General features: G+C 47.4%; 2 protein-coding genes across 2 annotated transcripts; one reads left to right on the plus strand and one right to left on the minus strand.

The window, feature by feature from the left end:
* The first annotated feature begins 11,611 nt into the window (after positions 1 to 11,611).
* LOC139837748 (uncharacterized) lies at positions 11,612 to 12,683 on the plus strand. The gene is made up of 4 exons (XM_071827020.1): positions 11,612 to 11,778; positions 11,865 to 11,975; positions 12,055 to 12,189; positions 12,263 to 12,683. The coding sequence occupies exons 1-4, from the start codon at positions 11,620 to 11,622 to the stop codon at positions 12,449 to 12,451; spliced, it is 594 nt and encodes a 197-aa protein (XP_071683121.1). The 5' UTR covers positions 11,612 to 11,619; the 3' UTR covers positions 12,452 to 12,683.
* A 760-nt stretch (positions 12,684 to 13,443) lies between these two features.
* Positions 13,444 to 14,989, minus strand: LOC127338982 (uncharacterized). Its single transcript, XM_051364902.2, has 2 exons — positions 14,783 to 14,989; positions 13,444 to 14,281 (listed from the first exon to the last, which is right to left on the minus strand). The coding sequence occupies exons 1-2, from the start codon at positions 14,895 to 14,897 to the stop codon at positions 13,560 to 13,562; spliced, it is 837 nt and encodes a 278-aa protein (XP_051220862.2). The 5' UTR covers positions 14,898 to 14,989; the 3' UTR covers positions 13,444 to 13,559.
* Between the last annotated feature and the right edge of the window lie 12,697 nt (positions 14,990 to 27,686).

Consider the following 27,686-nt stretch of genomic DNA (forward strand, 5'->3'; position numbering starts at 1 on the left):
ACATGGCATGCACAAAAGTGATTTGAGATGGTTCTATATCCAATGCTACCCCCTCCGGGTGTGCCCGGCTTCTCGGACATGGGGTTCCTACACTTAGGCGGGTCTCGCATGTATAGGGGGAACTCCCTGAGGTGAACCGGAGAGAACCTTGGGATCATAGGGTATGATACTTGTTTCCACATGTACCTATGACCTAACCAAGCTCAAACGTAGGCATACGCCCACCGGGGGACCCCGATGGGATGCGATCAAAGGGGTAGACGGCGCGGTCAACGTAACTAGGGTTTCGTCAGAAATCGAGCATCGGACCTAGGGAATGGCCCCAAAACTTGTGTGTGTCCACATGGCATGCACAAAAGTGATTTGAGATGGTTCTATATCCAATGCTACCGTACCCCCTCCGGTGTGCCCGCTTCTCGGACATGGGGTTCCTACACTTAGGCAGCATTCTGCATGTATAGGGGGAACTCCTGAGGTGAACCGGAGAGAACCTTGGGATCATAGGGTATGATCCTTGTTTCCACATGTACCTATGACCTAACCAAGCTCAAACGTAGGCATACGCCCACCGGGACCCCGATGGGATGCGATCAAAGGGGTAGACGGCGCGGTCAACAGAACTAGGGTTTCGTCAGAAATCGAGCATCGGACCTAGGGAATGGCCCCAAAACTTGTGTGTGTCCACATGGCATGCACAAAAGTGATTTGAGATGGTTCTATATCCAATGCTACCGTACCCCCTCCGGGTGTGCCCGGCTTCTCGGACATGGGGTTCCTACACTTAGGCAGATTCTGCATGTATAGGGGGGAACTCCCTCGGAGGTGAACCGGAGAGAACCTTGGGATCATAGGGTATGATCCTTGTTTCCACATGTACCTATGACCTAACCAAGCTCAAACGTAGGCATACGCCCACCGGGGGACCCCCGATGGGATGCAGTCAAAGGGGTAGACGACGCGGTCAACAGAACTAGGGTTTCGTCAGAAATCGAGCATCGGACCTAGGGAATGGCCCCAAAACTTGTGTGTGTCCACATGGCATGCACAAAAGTGATTTGAGATGGTTCTATATCCAATGCTACCGTACCCCCTCCGGGTGTGCCCGGCTTCTCGGACATGGGGTTCCTACACTTAGGCAGATTCTGCATGTATAGGGGGGAACTCCCTCGGAGGTGAACCAGAGAGAACCTTGGGATCATAGGGTATGATCCTTGTTTCCACATGTACCTATGACCTAACCAAGCTCAAACGTAGGCATACGCCCACCGGGGGACCCCCGATGGGATGCAGTCAAAGGGGTAGACGGCGCGGTCAACAGAACTAGGGTTTCGTCAGAAATCGAGCATCGGACCTAGGGAATGGCCCCAAAACTTGTGTGTGTCCACATGGCATGCACAAAAGTGATTTGAGATGGTTCTATATCCAATGCTACCCCCTCCGGGGTGCCCGCTTCTCGGACATGGGGTTCCTACACTTAGGCAGATTCTGCATGTATAGGGGGGAACTCCCTCGGAGGTGAACCGGAGAGAACCTTGGGATCATAGGGTATGATCCTTGTTTCCACATGTACCTATGACCTAACCAAGCTCAAACGTAGGCATACGCCCACCGGGGGACCCCCGATGGGATGCAGTCAAAGGGGTAGACGGCGCGGTCAACAGAACTAGGGTTTCGTCAGAAATCGAGCATCGGACCTAGGGAATGGCCCCAAAACTTGTGTGTGTCCACATGGCATGCACAAAAGTGATTTGAGATGGTTCTATATCCAATGCTACCCCCTCCGGGTGTGCCCGGCTTCTCGGACATGGGGTTCCTACACTTAGGCAGATTCTGCATGTATAGGGGGGAACTCCCTCGGAGGTGAACCGGAGAGAACCTTGGGATCATAGGGTATGATCCTTGTTTCCACATGTACCTATGACCTAACCAAGCTCAAACGTAGGCATACGCCCACCGGGGACCCCGATGGGATGCAGTCAAAGGGGTAGACGGCGCGGTCAACAGAACTAGGGTTTCGTCAGAAATCGAGCATCGGACCTAGGGAATGGCCCCAAAACTTGTGTGTGTCCACATGGCATGCACAAAAGTGATTTGAGATGGTTCTATATCCAATGCTACCGTACCCCCTCCGGGTGTGCCCGGCTTCTCGGACATGGGGTTCCTACACTTAGGCAGATTCTGCATGTATAGGGGGGAACTCCCTCGGAGGTGAACCGGAGAGAACCTTGGGATCATAGGGTATGATCCTTGTTTCCACATGTACCTATGACCTAACCAAGCTCAAACGTAGGCATACGCCCACCGGGGGACCCCCGATGGGATGCAGTCAAAGGGGTAGACGGAGCGGTCAACAGAACTAGGGTTTCGTCAGAAATCAAGCATCGGACCTAGGGAATGGCCCCAAAACTTGTGTGTGTCCACATGGCATGCACAAAAGTGATTTGAGATGGTTCTATATCCAATGCTACCGTACCCCCTCCGGGTGTGCCCGCTTCTGACATGGGGTTCCTACACTTAGGCGCATTCTCGCATGTATAGGGGGAACTCCTCGGAGGTGAACCGGAGAGAACCTTGGGATCATAGGGTATGATCCTTGTTTCCACATGTACCTATGACCTAACCAAGCTCAAACGTAGGCATACGCCCACCGGGGGACCCCCGATGGGATGCAGTCAAAGGCGTAGACGGCGCGGTCAATAGAACTAGGGTTTCGTCAGAAATCGAGCATCGGACCTAGGGAATGGCCCCAAAACTTGTGTGTGTCCACATGGCATGCACAAAAGTGATTTGAGATGGTTCTATATCCAATGCTACCGTACCCTCCGGGTGTGCCCGGCTTCTCGGACATGGGGTTCCTACACTTAGGCGCATCTCGCATGTATAGGGGGAACTCCCGGAGGTGAACCGGAGAGAACCTTGGGATCATAGGGTATGATCCTTGTTTCCACATGTACCTATGACCTAACCAAGCTCAAACGTAGGCATACGCCCACCGGGGACCCCGATGGGATGCGATCAAAGGGGTAGACGGCGCGGTCAATAGAACTAGGGTTTCGTCAGAAATCGAGCATCGGACCTAGGGAATGGCCCCAAAACTTGTGTGTGTCCACATGGCATGCACAAAAGTGATTTGAGATGGTTCTATATCCAATGCTACCGTACCCCCTCCGGGTGTGCCCGGCTTCTCGGACATGGGGTTCCTACACTTAGGCAGATTCTGCATGTATAGGGGGGAACTCCCTCGGAGGTGAACCGGAGAGAACCTTGGGATCATAGGGTATGATCCTTGTTTCCACATGTACCTATGACCTAACCAAGCTCAAACGTATGCATACGCCCACCGGGGGACCCCCGATGGGATGCAGTCAAAGGGGTAGACGGCGCGGTCAACAGAACTAGGGTTTCGTCAGAAATCGAGCATCGGACCTAGGGAATGGCCCCAAAACTTGTGTGTGTCCACATGGCATGCACAAAAGTGATTTGAGATGGTTCTATATCCAATGCTACCCCCTCCGGGTGTGCCCGACTTCTCGGACATGGGGTTCCTACACTTAGGCGGTCTCGCATGTATAGGGGGAACTCCCTGAGGTGAACCGGAGAGAACCTTGGGATCATAGGGTATGATCCTTGTTTCCACATGTACCTATGACCTAACCAAGCTCAAACGTAGGCATACGGCCACCGGGGGAACCCCGATGGGATGCAGTCAAAGGGGTAGAAGGCGCGGTCACCGTAACTAGGGTTTCGTCAGAAATCGAGCATCGGACCTAGGGAATGGCCCCAAAACTTGTGTGTGTCCACATGGCATGCACAAAAGTGATTTGAGATGGTTCTATATCCAATGGTACCCCCTCCGGGTGTGCCCGACTTCTCGGACATGGGGTTCCTACACTTAGGCAGATTCTGCATGTATAGGGGGGAACTCCCTCGGAGGTGAACCGGAGAGAACCTTGGGATCATAGGGTATGATCCTTGTTTCCACATGTACCTATGACCTAACCAAGCTCAAACGTAGGCATACGCCCACCGGGGGACCCCCGATGGGATGCGATCAAAGGGGTAGACGGCGCGGTCAACAGAACTAGGGTTTCGTCAGAAATCGAGCATCGGACCTAGGGAATGGCCCCAAAACTTGTGTGTGTCCACATGGCATGCACAAAAGTGATTTGAGATGGTTCTATATCCAATGCTACCCCCTCCGGGTGTGCCCGGCTTCTCGGACATGGGGTTCCTACACTTAGGCAGATTCTGCATGTATAGGGGGGAACTCCCTCGGAGGTGAACCGGAGAGAACCTTGGGATCATAGGGTATGATCCTTGTTTCCACATGTACCTATGACCTAACCAAGCTCAAACGTAGGCATACGCCCACCGGGGGACCCCCGATGGGATGCAGTCAAAGGGGTAGACGGCGCGGTCAACAGAACTAGGGTTTCGTCAGAAATCGAGCATCGGACCTAGGGAATGGCCCCAAAACTTGTGTGTGTCCACATGGCATGCACAAAAGTGATTTGAGATGGTTCTATATCCAATGCTACCCCCTCCGGGTGTGCCCGGCTTCTCGGACATGGGGTTCCTAACTTCCTACACTTATTGTTTAGGGTTAGGGTTATGATTTGAGATGATCTATTCTATTCTTATTTTTTGTAGTAAATAGTGACAATATTTATTTAAAAAAATAAAAAGGAAAATAAAAAATAAAATAAAAAAATAAAAAAAACTGCCTGTGCCGACGGTCACCGTCGGCACAACATCACCGTCGGCACAGGTGGGTCGACCATAATGGTCAGACCCACCAACGCGCGCCCCACACACACACGCAGAGACACCCACCGCATCCACTCGACCACCCACCGCCGCCGCCGCCGCGCCATCCCCGCCGCCGCTGGCCCGCGCCGTCGCTGCGCTGCCGCGCCGCCGCCGCGCTGCTGCGCGCCGCCGCCCGTCCCCGTACCCTGCCCCGCGCCGCCGCCGCCTGCCCGCGCTGCCGCCTTCCTCCCGGCCGCCGCCGCCTGCCCCGCAGCCGCTGCTCCTCCGGCCGCTTGCCTGCTGCAGCCATGCTGCTTGCTTGCAGCCGGCCATGGTAAGGTTCTTACCTTTTTTTTTTTTTAGGTTTTTAGTATTTGCAATTAGCTAGGTAATTTGAAATGTAAATAATTTGAAAGAAACATGTAAAGAATTTGGAAATTGAAATGAAGTAAAAAAGAATTTGCAAATTGAAATTGAAATTGTAATGTAAATTTGCAAATTGAAATTGAAATGAAGTAAAGAATTGAAATAGAATTGTAATTGTAAATTTGCAAATTGAAATAGAACTTGCAAATTGAAATTGAAATTGAAATGAAGTAAAGAATTTGGAAATTGAAATTGAAATTGTAATGTAAATTGAAATGAAAATGAAGGAATAGAAATGGAAATTGAAGTGAAATAAATTAGAATTTTGTAGAAATGCATTTGTTTTATGAATTGATGAATTTGCATTGACAAATTTTTATTATTTTAACTAGGTCTAGTAGTGAGCATCCCGCGTGACGATCCCGGATCTTGCGGCGCATCTCTACGGCCGTCGACATCCGGTTGTTCGACTACTTCCTCTACAGCCGAGGGTGAGCTGAATTGCCGACTCCCCCTCCGCATTTTTTATGTCATTAGATTTCATTTCTCCGTCAAGTCACGTAACCTAGGTGTCAATTCCCGTTCGCAAGCGTTACGCGGATAAATATGCATTAGTGGTCAGCATATTTTGAACCGTAACGCTTGTGGCATTTACGGGACAGTCGCCGGACCCGTAGTTGGGTACGTTTTCCATGTTCTGCTCGGGTGCGAGACAGGATTTCGTCAGCGCCTCCCTGTTGTTCTCCGGATGCACATCCTCTCGGCTTTTTGCCGAGACGTGTATCGGGAGAGCAGCGGGGAGGTGCTGCCGAAATTCCGTCTCGCACCCAGCAGAACGTGGAGAACGTACCCAACTACGTGGTCCGGGGCTGCTAGGAGCCCACCTAGTAGAGATGTAGGTTGATGCACGCGTTTTCGCCGGTAGAAAAGTAAAAATATGATGCATTCAATTTCATGCTACTATTTGTTGTTTGTCACGCAATAAAGCAGGATGGCTGATAATGAGTGGATGTACAGTGGCCGTGTTAGTTCGACTCAAGTGACAGATGAATGGAAATGGAAGACCGATTTGTTAGTGAAGGAGTTAGCTCGTGGTTCGAAGGGGATTGTTCGTCCCCGTTGCCCTTGCAATGTCTGCAGGAGGCGTCATCCTAAGGATATTCTAGAGATGACTAAACACCTTTGGTGGAATGGGTATATGCGTGACTACGACCCGCCGGTCGACTTTTCTCGGCACGAACGTGATAGAGGTGAGGTGATGCGGTAGCGGATCGATGGCAATGAGAACGATGGCATCTTAAACTTGCTAGATGATCTTCGGGATGCTGACATGCCAGAGTTACCATGGGACGAACAGCCGAACCGGAGGAACCGCTGAACCGGAGGGACCGCCACAACCGGAGGAACTTCCAGAGGAGGAACCTGAGCCAACCGCGAGGGCCTTCATTGATATGATGGCCTCAGCTAGGAGGCCTCTATACCCGGGTGCAAAAATGTCTCAACTTGATGGCATCACGCAGTTGCTAGCCGACAAGTGCATGTTTGAGAGTACTCGAGCATCCTTTGAAAAGACTCTGAGCACAGTAGGTAACATGTTGCCTGAAGGTCATTGCTTGCCCAAGACCATGTACGAAACGAAGAAAATCTTGAAAGCATTGAAAATGGATTATGTAACATATGATGTCTGTCCAAAACTTTGCCTTTTGTTTTGGAAAGACTATGCGGATGACAAGTACTGTGCCAAGTGTGGTCACTCTAGGTATCATGAGGTAGATGTAGGCAATGGTCAGAAGAGGCAGACAAAAGTAGCCATAAAGATTCTTCGTTATCTCCCATTCATCAAAAGAATCCAGCGGCTTTACATGTTCGAGGAGACCGCTGCGTATGACATGGCATAAGACCGGGATAAGATTGCAAGACGAGAAGAAACGGGTACCCATGGTACATCCATCTGATGGTCAATCATGGAAGCACTTCGATGAAAAGCACCCAAATGAGGCAAGTGAGGCTCGGAATGTTCGAATTGCGATAGCAACCGATGGATTCAACCCATATGGTATGTCGACTGCCGCGTACAGCTGCTGGCCCGTGTTTGTTATTCCGCTCAATCTCCCTCCCGGAGTCGTAATGCAAAGGAAGAACATATTCTTGTCGATGATCCTTCCAGGGCCTGAATATCCAGGGAAGAAATTGAGTGTCTTAATGCAACCACTTGTGGATGATTTGCACCACTCGTGGCATCACGGTACATTGACATACGACCGAGCATCAAAGAGAAACTTCATCATGAAAGTTTGGTTCCACTATTCGATGCATGACCTACCCGGGTACGCCCTATTCTGTGGGCATAGTACAGCTGGTAAGTTTCCATGCCCAGTGTGCAGGCACGAACTAGAATTCAGGCACCTAAAAGCTGGACACAAATATGTTGCCTTTGACAAACACCGCAAGTTCCTCAGTCCAGGGCATCGGTTCAGATCTGACAAGAAAAACTTCACGAAAGGCGTAGTTGTGCTTGAACATAAAGAAATACCGAAGTTCAATGGTGCAACTGTTGATGCTGAGCTACGTGCTCTCCAGCCTAGTAAGGAACCCGGCCACCAATTTGAGGGATATGGTAAAACGCACAACTGGACTCACATAGCAGGTGCATAACAGAGCTCGAGTATTACAAGGACCTTGAACTTCCCCATAATATCGATATGATGCACACCGAAAAGAATTGTGGGGAGGCATTCCTTAACACCCGCTGCAACATACCAGGCAAGTCAAGGGATAATGTTTCAGCTAGAGTCGATATTGAGGAGATATGTGACAGGGGTGGCTCTACACATGCAGCCTCCCGAGGGCAATCGAAAAGGTTGGTTAAAGCCGCATGCCAAGTACTGTCTTGATAGCGCCGACAAGAAGGAGGCATTTACGTGGCTCAAATATGACGTGATGTTCCCTGATGGTTATTGTTCGAATATGAGTAAGGGAGTCAATCTTGCTACAGGAAAAATAAACGGGCTCAAGAGTCACGACTATCATATATGGATTGAGCGGCTGATGCCGGTGATGCTTCGAGGGTATCTCCCGATCATGTCCGGCGAGTGCTTGCGGAGGTGAGCCATTTTTCCGCACGGTCCGTGCTAAGCAGATATGTACCGAGGTGATTGAGAAGCTGCAGCAGCAAGTGCCGGACATGCTATGCAAGTTAGAGATGATATTCCCCCCAGGCTTCTTCACTCCGATGTTACATCTCATCGTGCATCTCGCCAACGAGGCACTCTTGGGGGGACCGGTGCAGTATCGTTGGCAGTTTTGTATTGAGAGGGAGTTCAAATATATTCGGTACAAATGTGGAAACAAAAATAAGATTGAAGCATGCATAGCTGAGGCAACTCTCCTCCATGAGATGGCAGACGCCACGACAATGTACTATGCCAATGATGTGCCCACTAAGCATAACCCGGTCGCTCGGTACAATTCCGATGAGCCCAACCGTGACCCAAAGCTCTTGCTCTTCAAATATCCCGGTGGCAAGGCCGGTGCCTCAAAAGTGGAGAACATTTCGCCAGAAGAGAAGGATTGCATAATGCTTTACGTGCTTATGAACATGGAGGAAGTGGTCGATTTCATGAGGTAAAATGATGAACCAATTACTTTGCAACCAGTAACTTGGTTTTGGTCTAATACGTATTTTCTCCTTTCAGCCAATTCCATGATGAAATGTGGTCAGGAAGAAATGGTCCCACTCCCACGCAGTGGTACACTCTTCTGAAAGAGGGTGCCCCGCCCTTAAATAAAAGCTTCGTGAACTGGTTCCATGAAAAAGTAATTTCTCAAATGTTCCTCTTACTTTGCAATCCGTGACTTGTCTTATTACACGTAACTAATGCACAAAATAATCTGAACTGAACTTGTAGGGAGCTGATCCCAACGTTGAGATGACAGATGAGTTGAGATGCGTTTCCTGTGGTTTTAACCGTAGAGTCCATACGCATGAGAAGTATGATGTAAATGGGTATCGCTTCCATACGGAGTTTCACCAGAAGAACCGGCCTAATGCAAAAACAATAAATACTGGGGTCTACACCCGTGGAGCCGATGATCTTGATTACTATGGAAGGTTACAAAAGGTATACGAGTTGACGTTCAACAACGCAAACATAGAACTCAAGCTCTTTGTGTTCAAATGCCACTGGTTTGACCCACACGGTGGAATGAGAAGCACCCCCTCCATTGGTTTAGTTGAAGTTAGGCCTACAACCACCTACAAATGGATCCGACGTCTATGTTGTGGCTCACCAAACCAAGCAAGTTTATTATTTTTCCTACCCATGTCGAATGAGGAACTCATGGGCTGGGAAGTCGTGTTCCAGGTATCGCCACATGGTAAGCTACCCATCCCCTCCGAGGACGATTACAACAACATTGACCCGGTAACATATGAGGGAATTTTCTATCAAGAGGAAGAGCAGTTCGGGGCTCTTCAAATAGACATAGGTCTTCAGGATCTCTACAACGATGTACAAATGCGTGGTGAGACCGTGGTGGACCTGAAGGACATAGCTATGCTCACCAAGCGCCATGCGAACAAAGACAACATTGTCGAGACTCAACCGGAACCCAATGCCGACCATGAATACTCATATGATACTGATTTTGATAGTGAGGCTGAGAACCCAATGCCTAGAGATGAGAGTGGTGATGAATGGTGAGGGTCTTTTATGCTTAGTACCTACATTATCATTATGCTTAATACATACATTTGTCATTATGCTTAGTACCTACATTATCATTATGCTTAATACATACATTTGTCATTATGCTTAATACCTACATTTTTCATTATGCTTAGTACCTATATTTGTCATTATGCTTATTAATTTTCAACATGCTTATTAATTATTTTCTCTTTTCTTATGCAGGTAATTGCCCAATATGAGCGGACGGAAGGCATCATCGAGCTCCTTGCTTGATCGGATGCATCGGCGGAAGCCAGGGCCGGGTGCTTCCAGACGGAGTGGAAGACCCATTGTTCCCACCCGGCGTTACGAAGACGCAGACGGAGGACGGGGAGGACGAGGGGGAGGACGAGCTGGAGGACGAGGGGGAGGACGAGCTGGAGGACGAGGGGGAGGACGAGCTGGAGGACGAGGGGGGAATGCACAGCTCCTTCTAGCTGACATTCCCTCTGCTTCTGGCTCAGTGGCTTCACAGTCTATGGACGAGGAGGAGGACACTAGGGAGGAGGAGGAGGACACTAGGGAGGAGGAGGAGGAGTCTAGGGACGAGGAGGCTTCGACGGAGATGGCTCCGAAGAAGTTGCGGATTCGTGGGGAAGCGCAGGTTCCCGATGAGAGTAAGGAACCTGCTACGGAGGATGAGAAGTGGCTCCTTGTCCCAGGAAAGATAGAGTAAGTAGTAAGGTGATTTCATTTTCGTTATGACACTTAGCATTTTCTAATGTTTGATAATTGTGCAGGAATTTCACATACACGGGGAAGAATGTCCGCGTGCCAGGGAGTCTGATTGGAGCTGCTATTAGGAAGCATCGGCCGGGGATGTACACTCCGGTCCTTGGGGGCGAGTCCAAGCTAGCCTACACTTGGGAAGACTTTGAGATAGCGCCTTACCCTGGCTTTACTTCCGCCGCCGACGCCGTGATCAAGAAGTTTTGGGTACGTAATGCATACTCTTTGGGTTTCGTTCATATGTAGTTGATAACCCCACCGTGATAACTCATGCCTCTCACACTTTCTGTTATGCTTGAATGCAGCGCAATTATAGGGTGGAGACTGAGCATAAGGAGAGGGCGGACGTGGTGCTCCGTAACATGTGTCGGAAGTTGACACGGCAGCAGTGGTACAACCAGAGGATCACGTGCATCGGCCACTTCTATGCTGAGCGGGCGTAAGGTACACAAAGCCCGAGATTGTGCAGGGACTCGCCCGGCTATGACGATAGATGACTTCATGTCGGTAAGTAATTGTCAATGCGATTCTATGTACCGCGGCTAACTTGCAACTATATTGTTTGTTCTTCAAATGAGTTTTGATTTTGCAGGTTGTACCACATTGGGCTGATAATAATAAGAGGGCCGCCTTCATGGAGTTGGTCAAGAATTGGGTCGGCGAAAACCCCGATTTCAAGGCCGTGAGCGACCGGAACAAGGCCAACCGTGGGAATCAGGGAACACACACTGCGTGGGAGCAGCAGCACCGATCGCTATCGGGAGCGTACGGTACATATAAAAATGGAACAAGCTGCATTTTTGATTTTCGATGATATGCATAACATTTGTTTTGTGATGCAGGGAAGAAGCTCGGGAGGGAACTTGGTGAGATGGAAGCGTGGACGCACATGAAGCTGGTGACGCCCCGTCCGAACGAGCCTCGGCCCGCGCCTGAGATGTACTACGGCAAGGCCAAAGAGAACAAGGAAAGATACTGCGAGGAGTACGCCAAGCTCCATCCAGAGGTGGAGGACCCTATGACCGAACCGGTCGACGAGGTGGCGATGATGCTGGCGGGGTCCGGCCAGCCGCATGGACGTCCTGCCTGCCTTGCTGGGGGTTTCAAGCCTCAGAGGAACTTCACGCAGATCAAGGCTACCCTCCCCTCCGGCAGCTACGCTACCTCCTCGCGGACTACATGCCGTTCTCGGGTAGAGGTTGATGTAAGTCATCCACACTTTCATCCTCTGTTTTGACTCTTGTTCCTGAATGGCTATGTTGATGAGACGCATTATTTCTGAAATTGTAGACTCAGCTCGAGGAGGCCTATGCAGTAGCTTACGAGGAGTATCTCGAGAAGATTAAGGAGCATGACCTTGTGAAAGATGCCTATGTCCAGTGGACGAGCAACCAGATGGCGGTAAGTTTCAATCTCTATGGTTGCAAAACATCATAAGTCCCCATGTTTGAATCTGAGCTATCTCTCCCGTTTCTTGCAGAGTTTCACTCGGTTCATGATGACTGGAGTGCGAGAGGAACCACTCCCAGAGCCACCTCATCCGGGGCCGACGCCAGTGTTCCCGTCCAAGGAGGAGTTCTATATCATGTACAAGCGTCAGCGTCAGTTGACCCCGGTAAGTTGCTAACTTGGCTAAGTTGCTAACTTGGTGTGACATGGCTAAGTTGCTAACTCCCTCCAACATGTAGGGATTGGGAGAATCCGGGAACGACACTCCTTGTGGTACGCCGATGCACCCCGGTCGCCATTCTCCTGGTGCTTCTGCCGAACCTCGACAATTTTCCGGTTCCGGTGGCTCTCGTCGTGGTTCTACCTCCCCGAGCACCGTCGAAATACAGCGGCCTCACTTCACCCACTCGGAGCTAGATCGTCTGTAGCTAGATCGTCACTCGGGTGGTGCACCACCATAGTTTCTACATTGTACTAGCTACATGACACATGCTATATGTGTAGAATGATCTATGTAGGATGACTATATGTACCGTATTGCTTGTGTGCTATATTTGTACTAAATTTGGGATTTGGTGCCATATTTGTGCTATATCTGTGATGTGAGCTATATGTGTGCAATTCGTATATGATACTGCTATTTTATATGCAATTGCTGTGCAAATGGACCAAATCAGGAAAATTAAAAAAAAAACTGGGCAGCAGCTGTGCCGACGGTGTCACCGTCGGCACAGGCCCATAGCTGTGCCAAATGGCAGGGTCTGTGCCGACGGTGACACCGTCGGCACAGCTGCTGCCCAGCTGCCGCTTTTTCCCAGTTCAAATCGCCACGTTTTCCCGCCGGTTCTGGAAAAAAAAGGGGTGAAACTGTGCCGACGGTGAAACCGTCGGCACAGGTGGGCACGTTGACGGCAGCCGGCGTGACGGCGAGCTGGGTGTGCCGACGATGGGCAGGCCGACGGCCACCGTCCAGCCGTCGGCGTACGCCTGTGCCGACGGTGTCCTGCTACGCCGACGGTGCCCGCGCGAACCCCGACGCCATCTGTGCCGACGCCGGTACGCCGACGGTCACCGTCGGCAGAGACGGTGCCGACGGTGGACTTACCTGTGCCGACGGTGCGGGGCCGTCGGCCCACGGCGTCTCCCCCGTAGTGGTTCCCATCGACAGGGAGGTGCCTGTGGTGACTTTGTCAATCTCAAGACCCGTTGGATGAAGTTTCTTAGACACAGTCTGTCGGAGGTGCTCATATGGGTGGGGTGTACGTGCGTGCGTTCATAGGGGTGAGTGTATGTGCTTATATGTGAAACATATCAAGATGAAACTTTAAGTCTATACAACTTTAGTAACACAATACGCTGTTTTTTTTCAGATTTTTGGTACAAGCGAAAAATCTGAGATCAGTGGGGTTATCTCCAAAACTTCACAAAAACAAAAAAAATAATATGGCCTATTTCGACCAGTTTTCTATACATCAACTTATTCATGTCTTATTGTATGTTGCCTAGTGGCTCGCCAACGACCAGCCGGTGAGGACTTTAACCATCGCTGGTTGTTACCGTAGAAATGACATCATGGCGACCGAACCTAGCAACTGGGCAATCGGTGGCAAAGATGTCGGAGGATACGTAGCTGGTTGCGCCACCCATTACCGGCATGCTAGTACGCAAGTTGAGCTTGTTGACATAGTCAGAGCGGTATGTCTGACCAAGAACACCATGCACATTGTCGGTAAGGTCGTGGAACTTGAACCCGATGTCCAAGTGAGCCAGGCAGTCGTCCTCCGCCACACCATAGTTGTGGATGCGGGAGTCCTTCTCCGTGACGGGCACCGCCCTAGCCATGATGTCAAACACACCCGCGAGCTGCACCCGGACGCCGTTGGCCATGGAGGTCCTCGTGACGCTCAGACCCCTAACCACCGCGGACTCCCACCACGCGCCAATCTTGGTGGGAATGTCGATGGTCTCATCATCTAGGGCCATCTCTAGACGGTCGATGTCGCCGTTCCATTTCACCGTCTTCTTGGCGCCAACCAGCAGACGATGGTCAGCAAAGCGGATGCCGAGTGCTTGGATCCAGGTGAAGTGACGTCCGATGTCGGCGTTGTGGCTGCCGATGAAATGGGCGTTGATGTGGAGATCAGCGTCGGAGAGGACACAAAAGTCCTTATCCTTCCTGCCGTGGAAGTAGAAGTTATTTCCATCGCCGCCGGTGAAGCGCGGGTCACCGCAGGAGATGCCGGGGTAGAAGTCGCAGACTTGACATCAAGTAGCATAGTACGTAGCATTAGGTGTAGACCGAAAAACGGAATTTTCATTATAGGTGCATGTATAGGAACCAAAGTTTAAAATAGCGGGTTATGCGTCTAAGCGACGACTATTTTCATGCTCTAAGAAATATATAGCAAAGTTACAGCGAAGTTAAGTCATTTAGCGTTTTCTACAAAACAAGAGAACTCCTAAAAAAAATTAGGAATCAAGCATTCCTATCATCTATAAAAATGACAGGAAATTCAATGATAGAAACTTGTACTGAACAATAATGATGATTACAGTAATATATGTAGTGCTAAATGCATATTACCCATGTTTATCTTTTAAATTTAAATATGAAAATATTTGAACATAGCGAGAGAAATAGCGCGATTTAACAAGCCTATTAGGGGGAGATTCTATCTGTTGCTAAACTGATATATCTTTAACGGAAGCATTAATGTGAATCCGATATGGCGATGCTATAGCATTTGATATAAACTTACTGCATAGTGTCTTGCAGCTGGGGCAGAGGACGAAGCACTGGTCGGGGCAGCGGCTGTCGCACTTGACGTTCACGCACTTCTTCTTGCCGCAGTACTCCTCATCCCGCTTCCCCATTATCAACCGTGCCCCCGGGGTTATCCCGCCGTATTTGGACAGCGGCACCACCGCCGCCGCGGTGGCCACAAAAGCAGCCGCGAGAAGACCTACGAGCTGCCGCGCCATGGATCCTTTGGTATATCAGAGTTTGAGGTGGCAGCCTTGTGATGTTTTGGAACCGGCCGGTTTATAGCCTCACATGCAGATGGTGTGCTAGCTACGTACTCAAAGACTACGTAAGTTCATATGCAATTAAGGGAGTTGACATAGGGAAAAAGGTGAGGAGTTCCTTCCGTTAATTCATCCTGACCAAACTGTGCTGGCAGGCCAGCAGCGAACCGCCCACGTTAGTACATGCACGAAGCAACGCAGCCAAGTGGCTCCTTCTCTTGTGATTTATAACGCGCTGTTTGACTTTTTGCTAACAGCACTTTGCTATTAGTCGTAAATCACAGTAACTAACGTGAATACTACAACAGTCTCGCATTTCAACATGTTATTTATTGGATTAACAAAACATATAGTGGGCGTACAAGTTGCGACCTAACTTTCGTTTGTCATGCAGTTATGTAATCTGAGATGTCCCTAAGTGCACGAACTGCATGCCAAATCATGAAGATTTTTTCTTGAGATCGAGCTAGCTTCCAAGTACACACAAGAAACAAAAAACTTAATGACAACATTCCTTTTTCCCGAAATGGGGCAGCCCCGACCTTTACATCTAAATGATATACAGTTTGTACTTCCTCCATCACAGTTACTTTGCTTCTTCGCTCTCCGTCGTAGCCATGAAGCCAGCTGTGGTCGCCCTCCAGAAGGTACACATTGTTACATGCATTTTAAACTTCTATTCAAAGTACGGTTCTATAAGCCTATTTGATGAGTTGATTTTATATAATATTTTAAGCCTACCTTTTGTATATAAACCCCCATCATATGCTCCATCTAGCAATTATTATGTATTTTATGCATGTTTTTCACTTGTTTCCATTCAATTTTATGAGAGAGATACACAACTAATAGTTTTATTGGAATTTTATTACTATTTTATTCTCTTCGTTGTGTGTGTAGGTGTTATGAATAGTTAATTATAAACAAAGCACAAAGAAAGGTGGCAAGAGAAGGCAATATAGAGTAGTTACACGTACCAGGACTTAGCCATTTTAAGAGTGGAAAAGTGATATTTTTCCAAGACTATAGTGTTCTAGCCCTTGTTCATACGAATTCAACGACCCAAAGAACACCCGAATCAGAGTTTGCATGAGGAAACAACGTCCAAATAACTAAAGGAAGACAATGACTTTACAGAGTAATCCATGACCGTACCAAATGACTGTACATCACTCAATCAATACCTTTTGTGAAGGACTCGAATCCATATCTTGTGCGGGGTAAAATCGACCTCTGGGAGCCTATATAGGGGTGGGAAAACCTAGCCGCCAACACCAATATTCATCCACCATCACCACGGAGAAGCCCTACAGCCTTGTCGCCTCCATCATATCTCAACACCACCTAGGCACCCAAGCAAGATGAGGAGAAGGAGGCATGTCGCCACCAAGCACCGGGCGTCGGCCTTAGGCCGTGCGCGCTACCACAATCCCCATCTCCATCAAGGCCCCCATATCTCTCGTTACCTTGTGTATTTGTAAGATTAAACATGGTTATGACCTTAATGATATAATATTCATCTATATTTTATTATTCATCCATTTGTGAGTGATTACCCTGTTCTAGGTTGAGGTATGGTCTAGTGTGTCAACTTTGAATATGATGTTGATCTAGTATTTATGTACATGGATTACAAATATGAGTTCACAAAATCATGGTACGGAAGGTGTACTTTTCCCTTGCGAGTGACAGCGCGAGAATTATGCATAGTGTACAAATAAGTGATAGCCTGGTAATCAAAAGAGAAACATTTATTTACCTAAGGAAACTCTTGCATAATAGTGGATCACACATGATCACCCCTCTAGTACTAGTGATACCAAAAATCTAGAAACCACCTTTCAGTCTATTCAATCCTGCAAGTACCACCCTTTTCGTTTACTTTCAGTATTGCTTTACTTTGTTTCTTATTACCTTGTTCAAACACTCAATCACTTCGAATATTATTTGCTTAGGATTAAGAATAACTTAAGTAAAGGTAACACGAGGTAATAAAACCATTGTGATTCAGCTCATGTGAATTCGATACTCTTCATTTTGAAACTAGCTACTTCCACCTATACACTTGCAGACATCGGTAGTTAGTAAAGCCGTATATGCATTATAATATTCTTCGGCCACAAGTGTGTTTGATTTTTACATCAGTAGCTCAAGTGTGTTCGACCGGAACGATGAGTTTGCCCCAATAATATATTAATGTGTTCGACTGAATCGACGAGTTTGCTTCGATAACTTTATGTGTTGAACCGGATCTATGTCTGCATATGGTCGGATTGACTTGCTAGATATTGTGTTGGACCGGATATATGCATGTATATGGACATATTTGTGTATATCTACATAATGCATGTATTTTCATATGATCAAATATTTCCACAACTTTATGTGCTTCCTTATGTGGCAGAAGTTGATTCGTCAGACTGGGTCCATGTTACATCCTGACATTTTGCGGATCATAAGTCATATAGCAGCTTCTCCTAATAAAAAATAGATAAAGACGTAACCAAGAGCGAACGTCTGGGAGGTTTCTATTGCTGGCATTTTCTTAGGAAATTTTCTTACAAGGTAGTCCTCACACCTTTGTTTTGTGGACTCCTAGAGGGGACATTTGTCTGCCTCATCCCCGGGTGGCAGAAAAGCATCTTTCTTTGTCTCCTTTTTGATGTAGCTGACGATCTACTTATTCATTCGATTTGTATTTATTTGTTTTAAGATTCTACACATTTAAACATTCTCACATTGATGATAGTTATGTACAGTATTTCTTTGAGGAGTCAAAATTGCACCCCACTTGAGGAAGTCAAGAACTGCACCTCACTTGAGGAAGTCAATAGCTACACTTCAGGAGACACCTACAAGGAGTTCGTGTTGAAACGGTTGAGGTACAATAAGGGCTATACTACAGAGCCTTGACGGTGGTTGTATTATCCTTTCGGAACCTCTCATGGAGACAAAGACGTACCAAGAAAACCAAATTCTCCACTTAGTGTATATATCTTATTTGTATAGCTAGCAATAAATTCATATCGAAATGCATATATATGATGTGCATGAACCATGAAAAGAAATATAATTTATATCATACTATTATGGATTGCTGGTATAGCTTGGCATAGAACTACTGGTATCATGGTTCTGCAGATAAAAATGTGTGCAATATTAGCACTCAACAAATATCTGGTTTACACTAAACATGTCCAAATATTTTGAACACATATGACGAAACAACATACGTTGTTTGCGAACACCCAAAAACGCAGACGCTCGAGTATGATTCACAAATGATATAGCTGAGAGAAGCGTGGGTGAAACGACAACCTTTCGAACATGTTTTTTTATAAACGTGTGAGATATGGAGGCATATCAGCCACACATGCGTAGTGATTGATCATTTGAATAACCATGTGTGATGAACCATTTCAGTGGTGTGTGAAAGCATATTGTGTACGGTGTACCAGTGAAATGTAAACGTGACAATTTTATTATGTTTAGCCAATACTTCCATCATTTTTCTTTCTTAGACATGGAGAGCTTTCTCAGATAAATTATATACTGATCCCAAGAGAATAGTACAATCCATTGGGTCAAGTGATTTGCTAACTGGCGAATCTCATTATTTGATAACCTTCCCTATTTCTGTTCGCATGGCCTCCTCCCATCCTTTTGCATGGGTTGATTACTCTGGAAAAATAATTTCATGAGTTGCTGTAATTATGTTGGGAAACCTTGCACCGCACAAAACATGCAGGTCCCATCCTTTCTTTGGGTGCGAATTTTCCCTGTCGATTAGTCCTCTCTACCTACCCTATATGCTCCTATATATATACCCATATAGTTGTAGAGAGCACACCAATATTAATAAAAATCAGATCTTACTGTGTCTGTGTTTTTTACGTTCCACATCTTCGGCTTCCTCACATGTATGACTATTTTGACTATGCCCTCGCTCCATGACCTCGGGCCGGACTTGCTAGCAAAGGTTGCGGAGCCCTTTATTAGCATGTAAAACTCACCAACTGATCTGTACCGAGCCTCCATCGAGCAGGCTCCAATCGTTGATCGCGGAGGTATGATCTAGATCTGATTGCAAATGTGGCTTATCATTCTGATTCCGTTTTCGGATTTGCACAATTTTCCAGATTTTACCTATGGTGTCTATTTCGAGAATCTAGTTGACTCGCTATTCTCTGATCTGTGGGGGACTTGTTGACTACATTGTAGGGACTTGGTACATGATCGTGATCCAGCTAGTCACGGTACTACGGTGATGAACGCGTTGTTTAAGCGCACCGTCTCTTGACTTCTTGAGGCCATGCCATACGTTGAAGGTGCATCACATTTCCATACGTGATTTCCCTTATGTCACACTCACAGGTGTGCATAAAGCTACTTGGTTTCGATGGCCATCTTGTACACATACTGTGTTTGCGTTACGTGTGTCGCCTATACTAAGAGGCTTGCTCCGGTACAACCCCTCCCCAAACTCAACAAAATCCAATCGGTATTATTTAGGCCCACATCCAAACCAAATCCAAAACTCAGTATTTCCACGTATAGATATACAGTCGCCGCAAGACAGTCCGGCGGGCACCACAAGACAGTCCGGCGCCGCAAGACAGTCCGGCGCGAACACCACAAGACAGTCCAGCGCCGCAAGACAGCCCGGCGAAATCACCGCAAGACTGTGTTAGTCTCGTTCCCAACGCGATGGACAGTCCGGCCAAATTGCACCGGACTGTCCGGGGCAGACTATCCGGCCGTTCGTCGCGCCGTCACGCCGCCGTCTAGCCTACACGCCGCCCCAACCATACCCGTACGGACCTACGAGACATTGCAGAGACTCGTGTCGTCCAGCTTCGCCTCATAGTGCCTACTGGCTGCCCATCCACCTTGTCGCTCCTCCCGCCCGGCGGCCACAACCGCCACCGCACTGACGACAGGGCTACGTATACCCGTTTAATATTAAACGAAGGGGTATCAAGCGATCTCAGCTGTCCTTGTATTTAAGTTTGCTTTGAGTTTAGGGGAGGGGTTTGTACCGGAGCAAACACCCTATACTAGTCCATATGTCGTTTTAGAGCAGCTCGAGGCGTTCAAACTGGTCGGCTATGCCACCAAGTTGCACGTTGAGGTCCACACTTCATTGTGCCGCCACCGATCGTGTCGCTGCTCTCCATGCTGCACCACCGTTTACCAAGCTACGCTAGTTCCATGCATGCCGTGTACGTTGTTGCACTCTATGTCACGCGGGTTGTGCTACACTACACTTTTTTTTTTGGAGCAAACGCCAGGAGCTCTGGCTATTCATTTAGGAAGAAAGGAAAATGATCCGGTTTATGAGGAAAACTGGATCGAAAACCATACATACTTAAGTACCTCCGACATGCGGACTACTCCCAAAGTCTAAAATAACAACACAACAAGATCGAACAACTTGTCGACGACAAAATGCTACATATACGACAAAATGACACGAAGGTTGCATGAAGTGCATCCATCATGTAATCTTAACCGCCTTTTTCTTGGCGCCGACCTTGTTGCCCTTGGCCTTTTTCACCTTCTCCACATTCTTCACAAGGGAGCCAAGCATCGTGATGGAACGAGGCGACAAAGGGGTCTTAAACTTGTTAATGTAGGCAGCAAGGACGTTGTCATCGAACTCAGCGTTCTCTTTCAAGATGCCCAAAACACGCGCAAGCAACTCCTGAGATGTAACATCCTTCCGCAATTGCTTCTGCTTCTCGATGCGACCACTCCGACGAGGCGTGGTGGCCACCTCCTTAGGAGCACGGGGTCGCCTAGAGGGCGGCGAAGCAAGGATAGGCGGAGGCACAGGTCGAAAAACCGAAGACAAGAAAGCATTGAGCTTGACAGCAGTGGGATCCCTGGGATCAACTTGGATGTCCTCCGCAGGCACGGTTTCTGGAACAACGACGCAGGCAGCAGGGATCTCCTCCAAAGGCTCACGCAAGGGAGACATGAGCGCCCGCTTTTTCGAAGCCAAGTTGGCCAAGAAATCGGAAAGCTTGGTGGAGTCAGCCACCTCAGGATCTTCAACAAAAGGCACCAAGGGAACTGCCAACACATCAACCACATCATCCGGTTCAAACGCAGACGCCTCAAGCCTCGAGTGCTCAACCGAAAGAGGGACAGAAGCTTCAACAAAAAACTCAGCCAACCCAAAACCCTCAACGTCATCAGAGATTGGGCTCTGAGGACCCTCAGGGGAAGCAACCTTGTCATCAACCGCATCCGGCGGAAAAGGAGCAAGACCGGAGCAACCCTCAATAGACTGACGAAAGACGTCGAAGCCAAGAGGAGCCGAGTCGCAGGGACGGCGGACAGGCGAGAAGGGGCCGTACAACTCCAAGAGCTCAGCGTCCCCCAACCTAGCATCTGCAGCGCTGACAGGGGCACGCCCAACACCACCTGTGTCAGCCTCTTCCACACTCTGCCAACTTCCGACAGCACGCGCTAACCAAAGCTTGATAGCAGCAGCCTCGTCCCGCAGAGGCCGAGTTACCTCCTCGATGCGGTCCGAAACAAGCTGGAGGAGCTCCATGCGCAGAGAAGCAAACTGGGCCTGCAGGTCGGAAACCCGAACGGCATCGTCAGAGGCATCCCCACCAACACCAGGAGGGGACGATGGTGGCATCGATGCACATAGCGGCGAATGGCGCACAACCTCGGCCCAGCTCCGAGCCTGGGCAGGGCGAGGAGAACCAACCGAAGGGGAGCAACTTCGCGGGGTAGGAGAGCGGCCGACTGGAGAGCGACGACGGCAATTGCGCTCCCGGTGACCCGGACGACGGCAGCGAATGCAGCGGAAGGGTTCCCGACAGGTGCCGACATGGTGGCCACGCTCAAGGCAGCGGAAACACCGCCCGCGAGCCCACCTCTTGAAGGCGAGGCTCCGCTCCAGAGCTTCCCCCCACGGAGATGGTGACGGCAAGGCTCGGTCGGAGCGACGACCTGTACCCACTTGCTGCCAGCCCTCCTCTGCACACAGGGGCGCGACAGCAGCAGGGGGCACATGGGGCGAAGTCGCCGCAGGAGCGGGGGGGCCTCGGGAGCAGGAGAGGAGCTGCCTCTGCTCGGAGGAGAAGACCGTCGGCCTGAACGGAGATGGCAGAAGGGCACCTGGCGGCGGCGGCGGATGAAGAGGAGCAGGGGGCGCGGCAGCCATGGCGCCAGGCTTCGAGGACGGGGGCCGTCGCGAGGCCCAGCCTAGCAGGGGGAGGCGAAGGCGGCCGAGCGACGAGGGCGGAGCGGCGGCCGAGCGACGAGGGCGGAGCGGCGGCCTCGCCGAGCCCGGCCGACGAGGCGGGGGATCCCGGCCTGGGCTCCAGCAAGAAAGAGCACTGCTCCCGCAGCACCGGCAGCGGCAGCACAGGCCAGCAGGAGGGACGGAAAGGGAGCGGAGCGGAGAATTTCGATCTGGTAGGGGCGGAGGCTGGGGAAGCTCACGGAGGGAGATCAGGGCGGCGGCGGCGCGCACGCGAGCGTCGCCTCCATGGTCGCGAGCGGGCGAGCGGGCTTCTCACACGCTCCGTTCCACTGGTACGGCATTTACATTACGTTGCTAGCTTCTGTGCTACACTACACTAGTAGAGAAACCCCCCTTTAGTACCGGTTTCAAAGGGCCTTTAGTACCAGTTTTGGAACCGGTACTAAAGGCCTTCCACCTTTAGTACCGGTTCCTTACGAACCAGTACTAAAGGTTATTTTCGTTTAATTTTTTTATCCATTTTTTTTCTAATTATTTTTCACTCCCTCTTTTATTTTATTTTTTTCACTCCCTCTTTTTATTTTTTTCCAAAATTTCTAGTATTTTCGTTAGTCTCTAACTACACTTTATCTCTAGTCAAATTACTTACCCGTGGTCAAACTTCCCGGTCGGTCACCCATCCTCACACTACTCCCGCACTAGCACGCTTAACTTCCGAGTTCCATCCCGTTCCACTTTCAAGTGCTTCGCACGCATGTATGTGATAGTAGTATCATATCAATCCTATTAACATGTTGGTCGATGTCACACTTCTTTATTGTTTAAAATCAAAATAATTCTTTTAATAAAAAAGTAATGATGTAATAATAATGTTAAATAAACAAATAAAATTAATTTTTTAATTTGTATTATTTTTAATTATTTTTTAAAATTTTAAATTTTTTTTTGCCAAACCTAAAACCTGAAAATTTGAAAATCTTATAATTTGCTAAAAGTAATAGTAATATTTTAGGACCCAAAAAATCTTATAATTATTAATTTCAATTTTTAAAAAATAAAAAAATATATAAAATTCTAAATTTTTGGAAAAAAACTAAAATCTTCCTGCTTTTATATTTTCATTTGGAATTTTGAGAATCTAAAAATTGGCTAACCGGGTAAACCCTGATGAATTCGGATGTAACTTTTTCTCACGATGATTTTGATATATTATACGCATTTTTCGACGTCGTATGCAAAAATTAATGCAATTTTACCATTTTTTAAACTTTTTTTACAAAAAAAATAAATTCGAATTTCTTAATTTCACCGAATAGTAGGTTGCATAACATACAAGAATCGAAAAACATTTTATTTTTGAATTTTCTATCATTTTCATTTGTATTTTACAAAGCAAAAAAGGTTTTCCGTGTGACGCTAACCCTTTAGTACCGGTTCGTCCTTACGAACCGGTACTAAAGGCCTGGGCAATGCAACCGGTACTAATGCACCCTTTAGTACCGGTACTAAAGGGTTGGACGGAAGCCCCTTTTTCTACTAGTGCTAGTACCCGACCCGCTGATTGATGATACATATACAATTTATCTATGAACTTTGAACTGTATTATATGATAATAATTTATAATTTCATTATATGTGAGGTTTCAAACATGTGTTACATTGATTTCTGGGATTTTCCACAATCACTAGTAGAGAAACCCCCCTTTAGTACCGGTTCCAAAGGGACTTTAGTACCGGTTTTGTAACCGGTACTAAAGATTCGGTACTAAAGGTCTCCCACCTTTAGTACCGGTTCCTTACGAATCGGTACTAAAGGTGCCTCCACGTGGACACGGAGGAGCCCGCGGGGCTGGAGACCTTTGGTACCGGTTCGTAACACAAACCGGTACTAAAGGCTATTTCGTTTAATTTTTTTATCCATTTTTTTCTAATTATTTTACACTCCCTCTTTTATTTTATTTTTGTCACTCCCTTTTTTTTTCAGAATTTCTAGTATTTTCGTTAGTCTCTAACTACACTTTATCTCTAGTCAAATTATTTACCCGTGGTCAAACTTCCCGGTCGGTCACCCATCCTCACACTACTCCCGCACTAGCACGCTTAACTTCCGAGTTCCATCTCGTTCTACTTCCAAGTGCTTCACGCGCATGTATGTGATAGTAGTATCATATCAATCCTATTAACATGTTGGTCGATGTCACACTTCTTTATTGTTTAAAATCCAAATAATTCTTTTAATAAACAAAAGTTATGATGTAATAATAATGTTAAATAAATTAAATTAAATTTTTTAATTTATATTATTTTTTAAAATTTTAATATTTTTTGGCCAAACCTAAAACCTGAAAATTTGAAAATCTTATAATTTGCTAAAAGTAATAGTAATATTTTAGGACACAAAAAATCTTATGATTATTTATTTTAATTTAAAAATAAAAAAATATATAAATTTCTAAATTTCTAGAAAAAAAACTAAAATCTTCCTGCTTTCATATTTTCGTTTGGAATTTTGAGAATCTAAAAATTAGCTAACCGGGTAAACCCAGGTGAATTCGGATGTAACTTTTTCTCACGATGATTTTGATATATTATACGCATTTTCCGACGTCGTATGCAAAAAATAATGCGATTTTACCATTTTTCAATTTTTTTTGCAAAAAAAGTCAAAATTCGAATTTCTTAATTTCACCGAATAGTAGGTTGCATAACCTACAAGAATCCGAAAAAAAATTATTTTTTGAATTTTCTATCATTTTCATTTGTATTTTACAAAGCAAAAAAAGGCGATCCAGGGGGGGGGGGGGGGGGTGGAGGTGCGGGGGGCGGAGGAAAACCTTTAGTACCGGTTCGTGACACGAACCGGTACTAATGGTCTACCCTTTAGTACCGGTTCGTTTCTTTAGTACCGGTTCGTGTCACGAACCGGTACTAAAGGTTTTCCTCCTGACGCTAACCCTTTAGTACCGGTTCGTGACACGAACCGGTACTAAAGGTCCTTACGAATCAGTACTAAAGGCCTGAGCAGTGCAACCGGTACTAATGCACCCTTTAGTACCAGTTCGTAAGGAAACCGGTACTAAAGGCCTGGACGGAAGTCCCTTTCTACTAGTGAAAGTTCCCACTATTTTTGTATCTTTAATAACTTCAGGAAAATTTGGAACTCGAAAAAGAGCAAGATCAAAGAGCATGGTTCCAAATTTTTGATACAGATCCAACATGCTAAAGTGGTGCACCAGAAGACCAGGCGAGGAGGGCCCACCATGGAGCCGCACAGCTTCCAGGCCAAACCATGGGGCCGATCTTGAACCCCAAGCATCCTTTCGCCTCATTTTCCATGCCCACGGGACCGTCTTGAACTAAAACCATTTGTATATACCCCAATGAGATTTTATTTCGTGAGGGACAGAGGTGAAGAGAAGAAACCACAATACATCTCTCTACAGTCCACTACCAGAGGAAGATTGGAGGGTGGACCATTGCTAAGGTCGCCTTTAGCCACCTCTCCTGCTTCACCAACGGTTGCACGTCGCTCTTAACCATAGCGTGTCCACCCCCTGGATTTGGGGTTTATGGCTGTAATTTGAATGAATCTCTTTATGTGTTAAAATTGTACTCCCTCCATTCTGATTTAGTCTATGATGTCTACGGGAGCTTCTATTCTTGTAGACAGTGTTGGGCCTCCAAGAGCAGAGGGTTGTAGAACAGCAGCAAGTTTCCCTTAAGTGGATCACCCAAGGTTTATCGAACTCAGGGAGGAAGAGGTCAAAGATATCCCTCTCATGCAACCCTGCAACCACAAAGCAAGAAGTCTCTTGTGTCCCCAACACACCAAATAGGTGCACTAGTTCGGCGAAGAGATAGTGAAATACAAGTGGTATGAATAAGTATGAGTAGTAGCAATAGCACCAGAAAAGTGATTTGCTGTCCAGGACTGGCGTGTGATGGATGGTGGTAATATTGCGAACGGTACAGATGCAGCAGAACAGTAAACAAGCAGCGATAGCAGTATTTAGGAACAAGGCCTAGGGATCATACTTTCACTAGTGGACACTCTCAACATTGATCACATAACAGAATAAATAGATAGATGCTAGACTCTACACCCTCTTGTTGGATGATGAACACCACTAATTGCGTAGGATTACACGAACCCTCAATGCCGGAGTTAACAAGCTCCACAATATTCGATATTCATGTTTAAATAACCTTAGAGTGCAAGATAGATCAACATAACCAAATAGATCACATCAATACCATCATAGTAATAGTTAACTTCATAATCTACAAGAGATCACAATCATAAACTACGCCAAGTACTACATGATGCACACACTGTCCACTTTACATCATGCAGGAGGAATATAATACTTTAATAACATCACTAGAGTAGCACATAGATGAATTGTGATACAAAACTCATATGAATCTCAATCATGTAAGGCAGCTCATGAGATCATTGTATTGAAGTACATAGGAGAGAGATTAACCACATAGCTACCGGTACAGCCCCGAGCCTCGATGGAGAACTACTCCCTCCTCATGGGAGACAGCAGCGGTGATGAAGATGGCGGTGGAGATGGCAGCGGTGGAGATGGAGAAGCCTTCCGGGGGCACTTCCCCGTCCCGGCGGCGTGCCGGAACAGAGACTCCTGTCCCCCAGATCTTGGCTTCGCGATGGCGGCGGCTCTGGAAGGTTTCTCGTACCGTGGCTTTTCCGTATCGAGGTTTTAGGTCGAGGACCCTTAAATAGGCGAAGAGGCGGCGTCAGAAGGTCAACGAGGCGACGACACCATAGGGGGGCACGGGCCACCCCTGGGCCGCGCCGGCCTATCATCTGGGGGGCCTGTGTCCCCTCTCTGGCGGCTCTCGGGTGTTCTGGATGCTTCCGGGGATTCTAAGATGCTGGGCATTGATTTCGTCCGATTCCGAGAATATTTCCTTACTAGGATTTCTGAAACCAAAAACAGCAGAACAAAGAATCGGCCCTTCGGCATCTCGTCAATAGGTTAGTTAGGAAAACGCATAAATATGACATAAAGTGTGCATAAAACATGTAGATATCATCAATAATGTGGCATGGAACATAAGAAATTATCGATACGTCGAGACGTATCGGCATCCCCAAGCTTAGTTTCTGCTCGTCCAGCGGTGTAAAACGATAACAAAGATAATTTCTGGAGTGACATGCCATCATAATCTTGATCATACTATTGTAAGCATATGTAATGAATGCAACGATCCAAACAATGGTAAATGACATGAGTAAACAAATGAATCATATAGCAAAGATTTTTCATGAATAGTACTTTCAAGACAAGCATCAATAAGTCTTGCATAAGAGTTAACTCATAAAGCAATAATTCATAGTAGAGGCATTGAAGCAACACAAAGGAAGATTAAGTTTCAGC

The sequence above is a fragment of the Lolium perenne genome, chromosome 3, assembly GCF_019359855.2.
Source record: "Lolium perenne isolate Kyuss_39 chromosome 3, Kyuss_2.0, whole genome shotgun sequence".
Classification (NCBI taxonomy): Eukaryota; Viridiplantae; Streptophyta; class Magnoliopsida; order Poales; family Poaceae; genus Lolium; species Lolium perenne.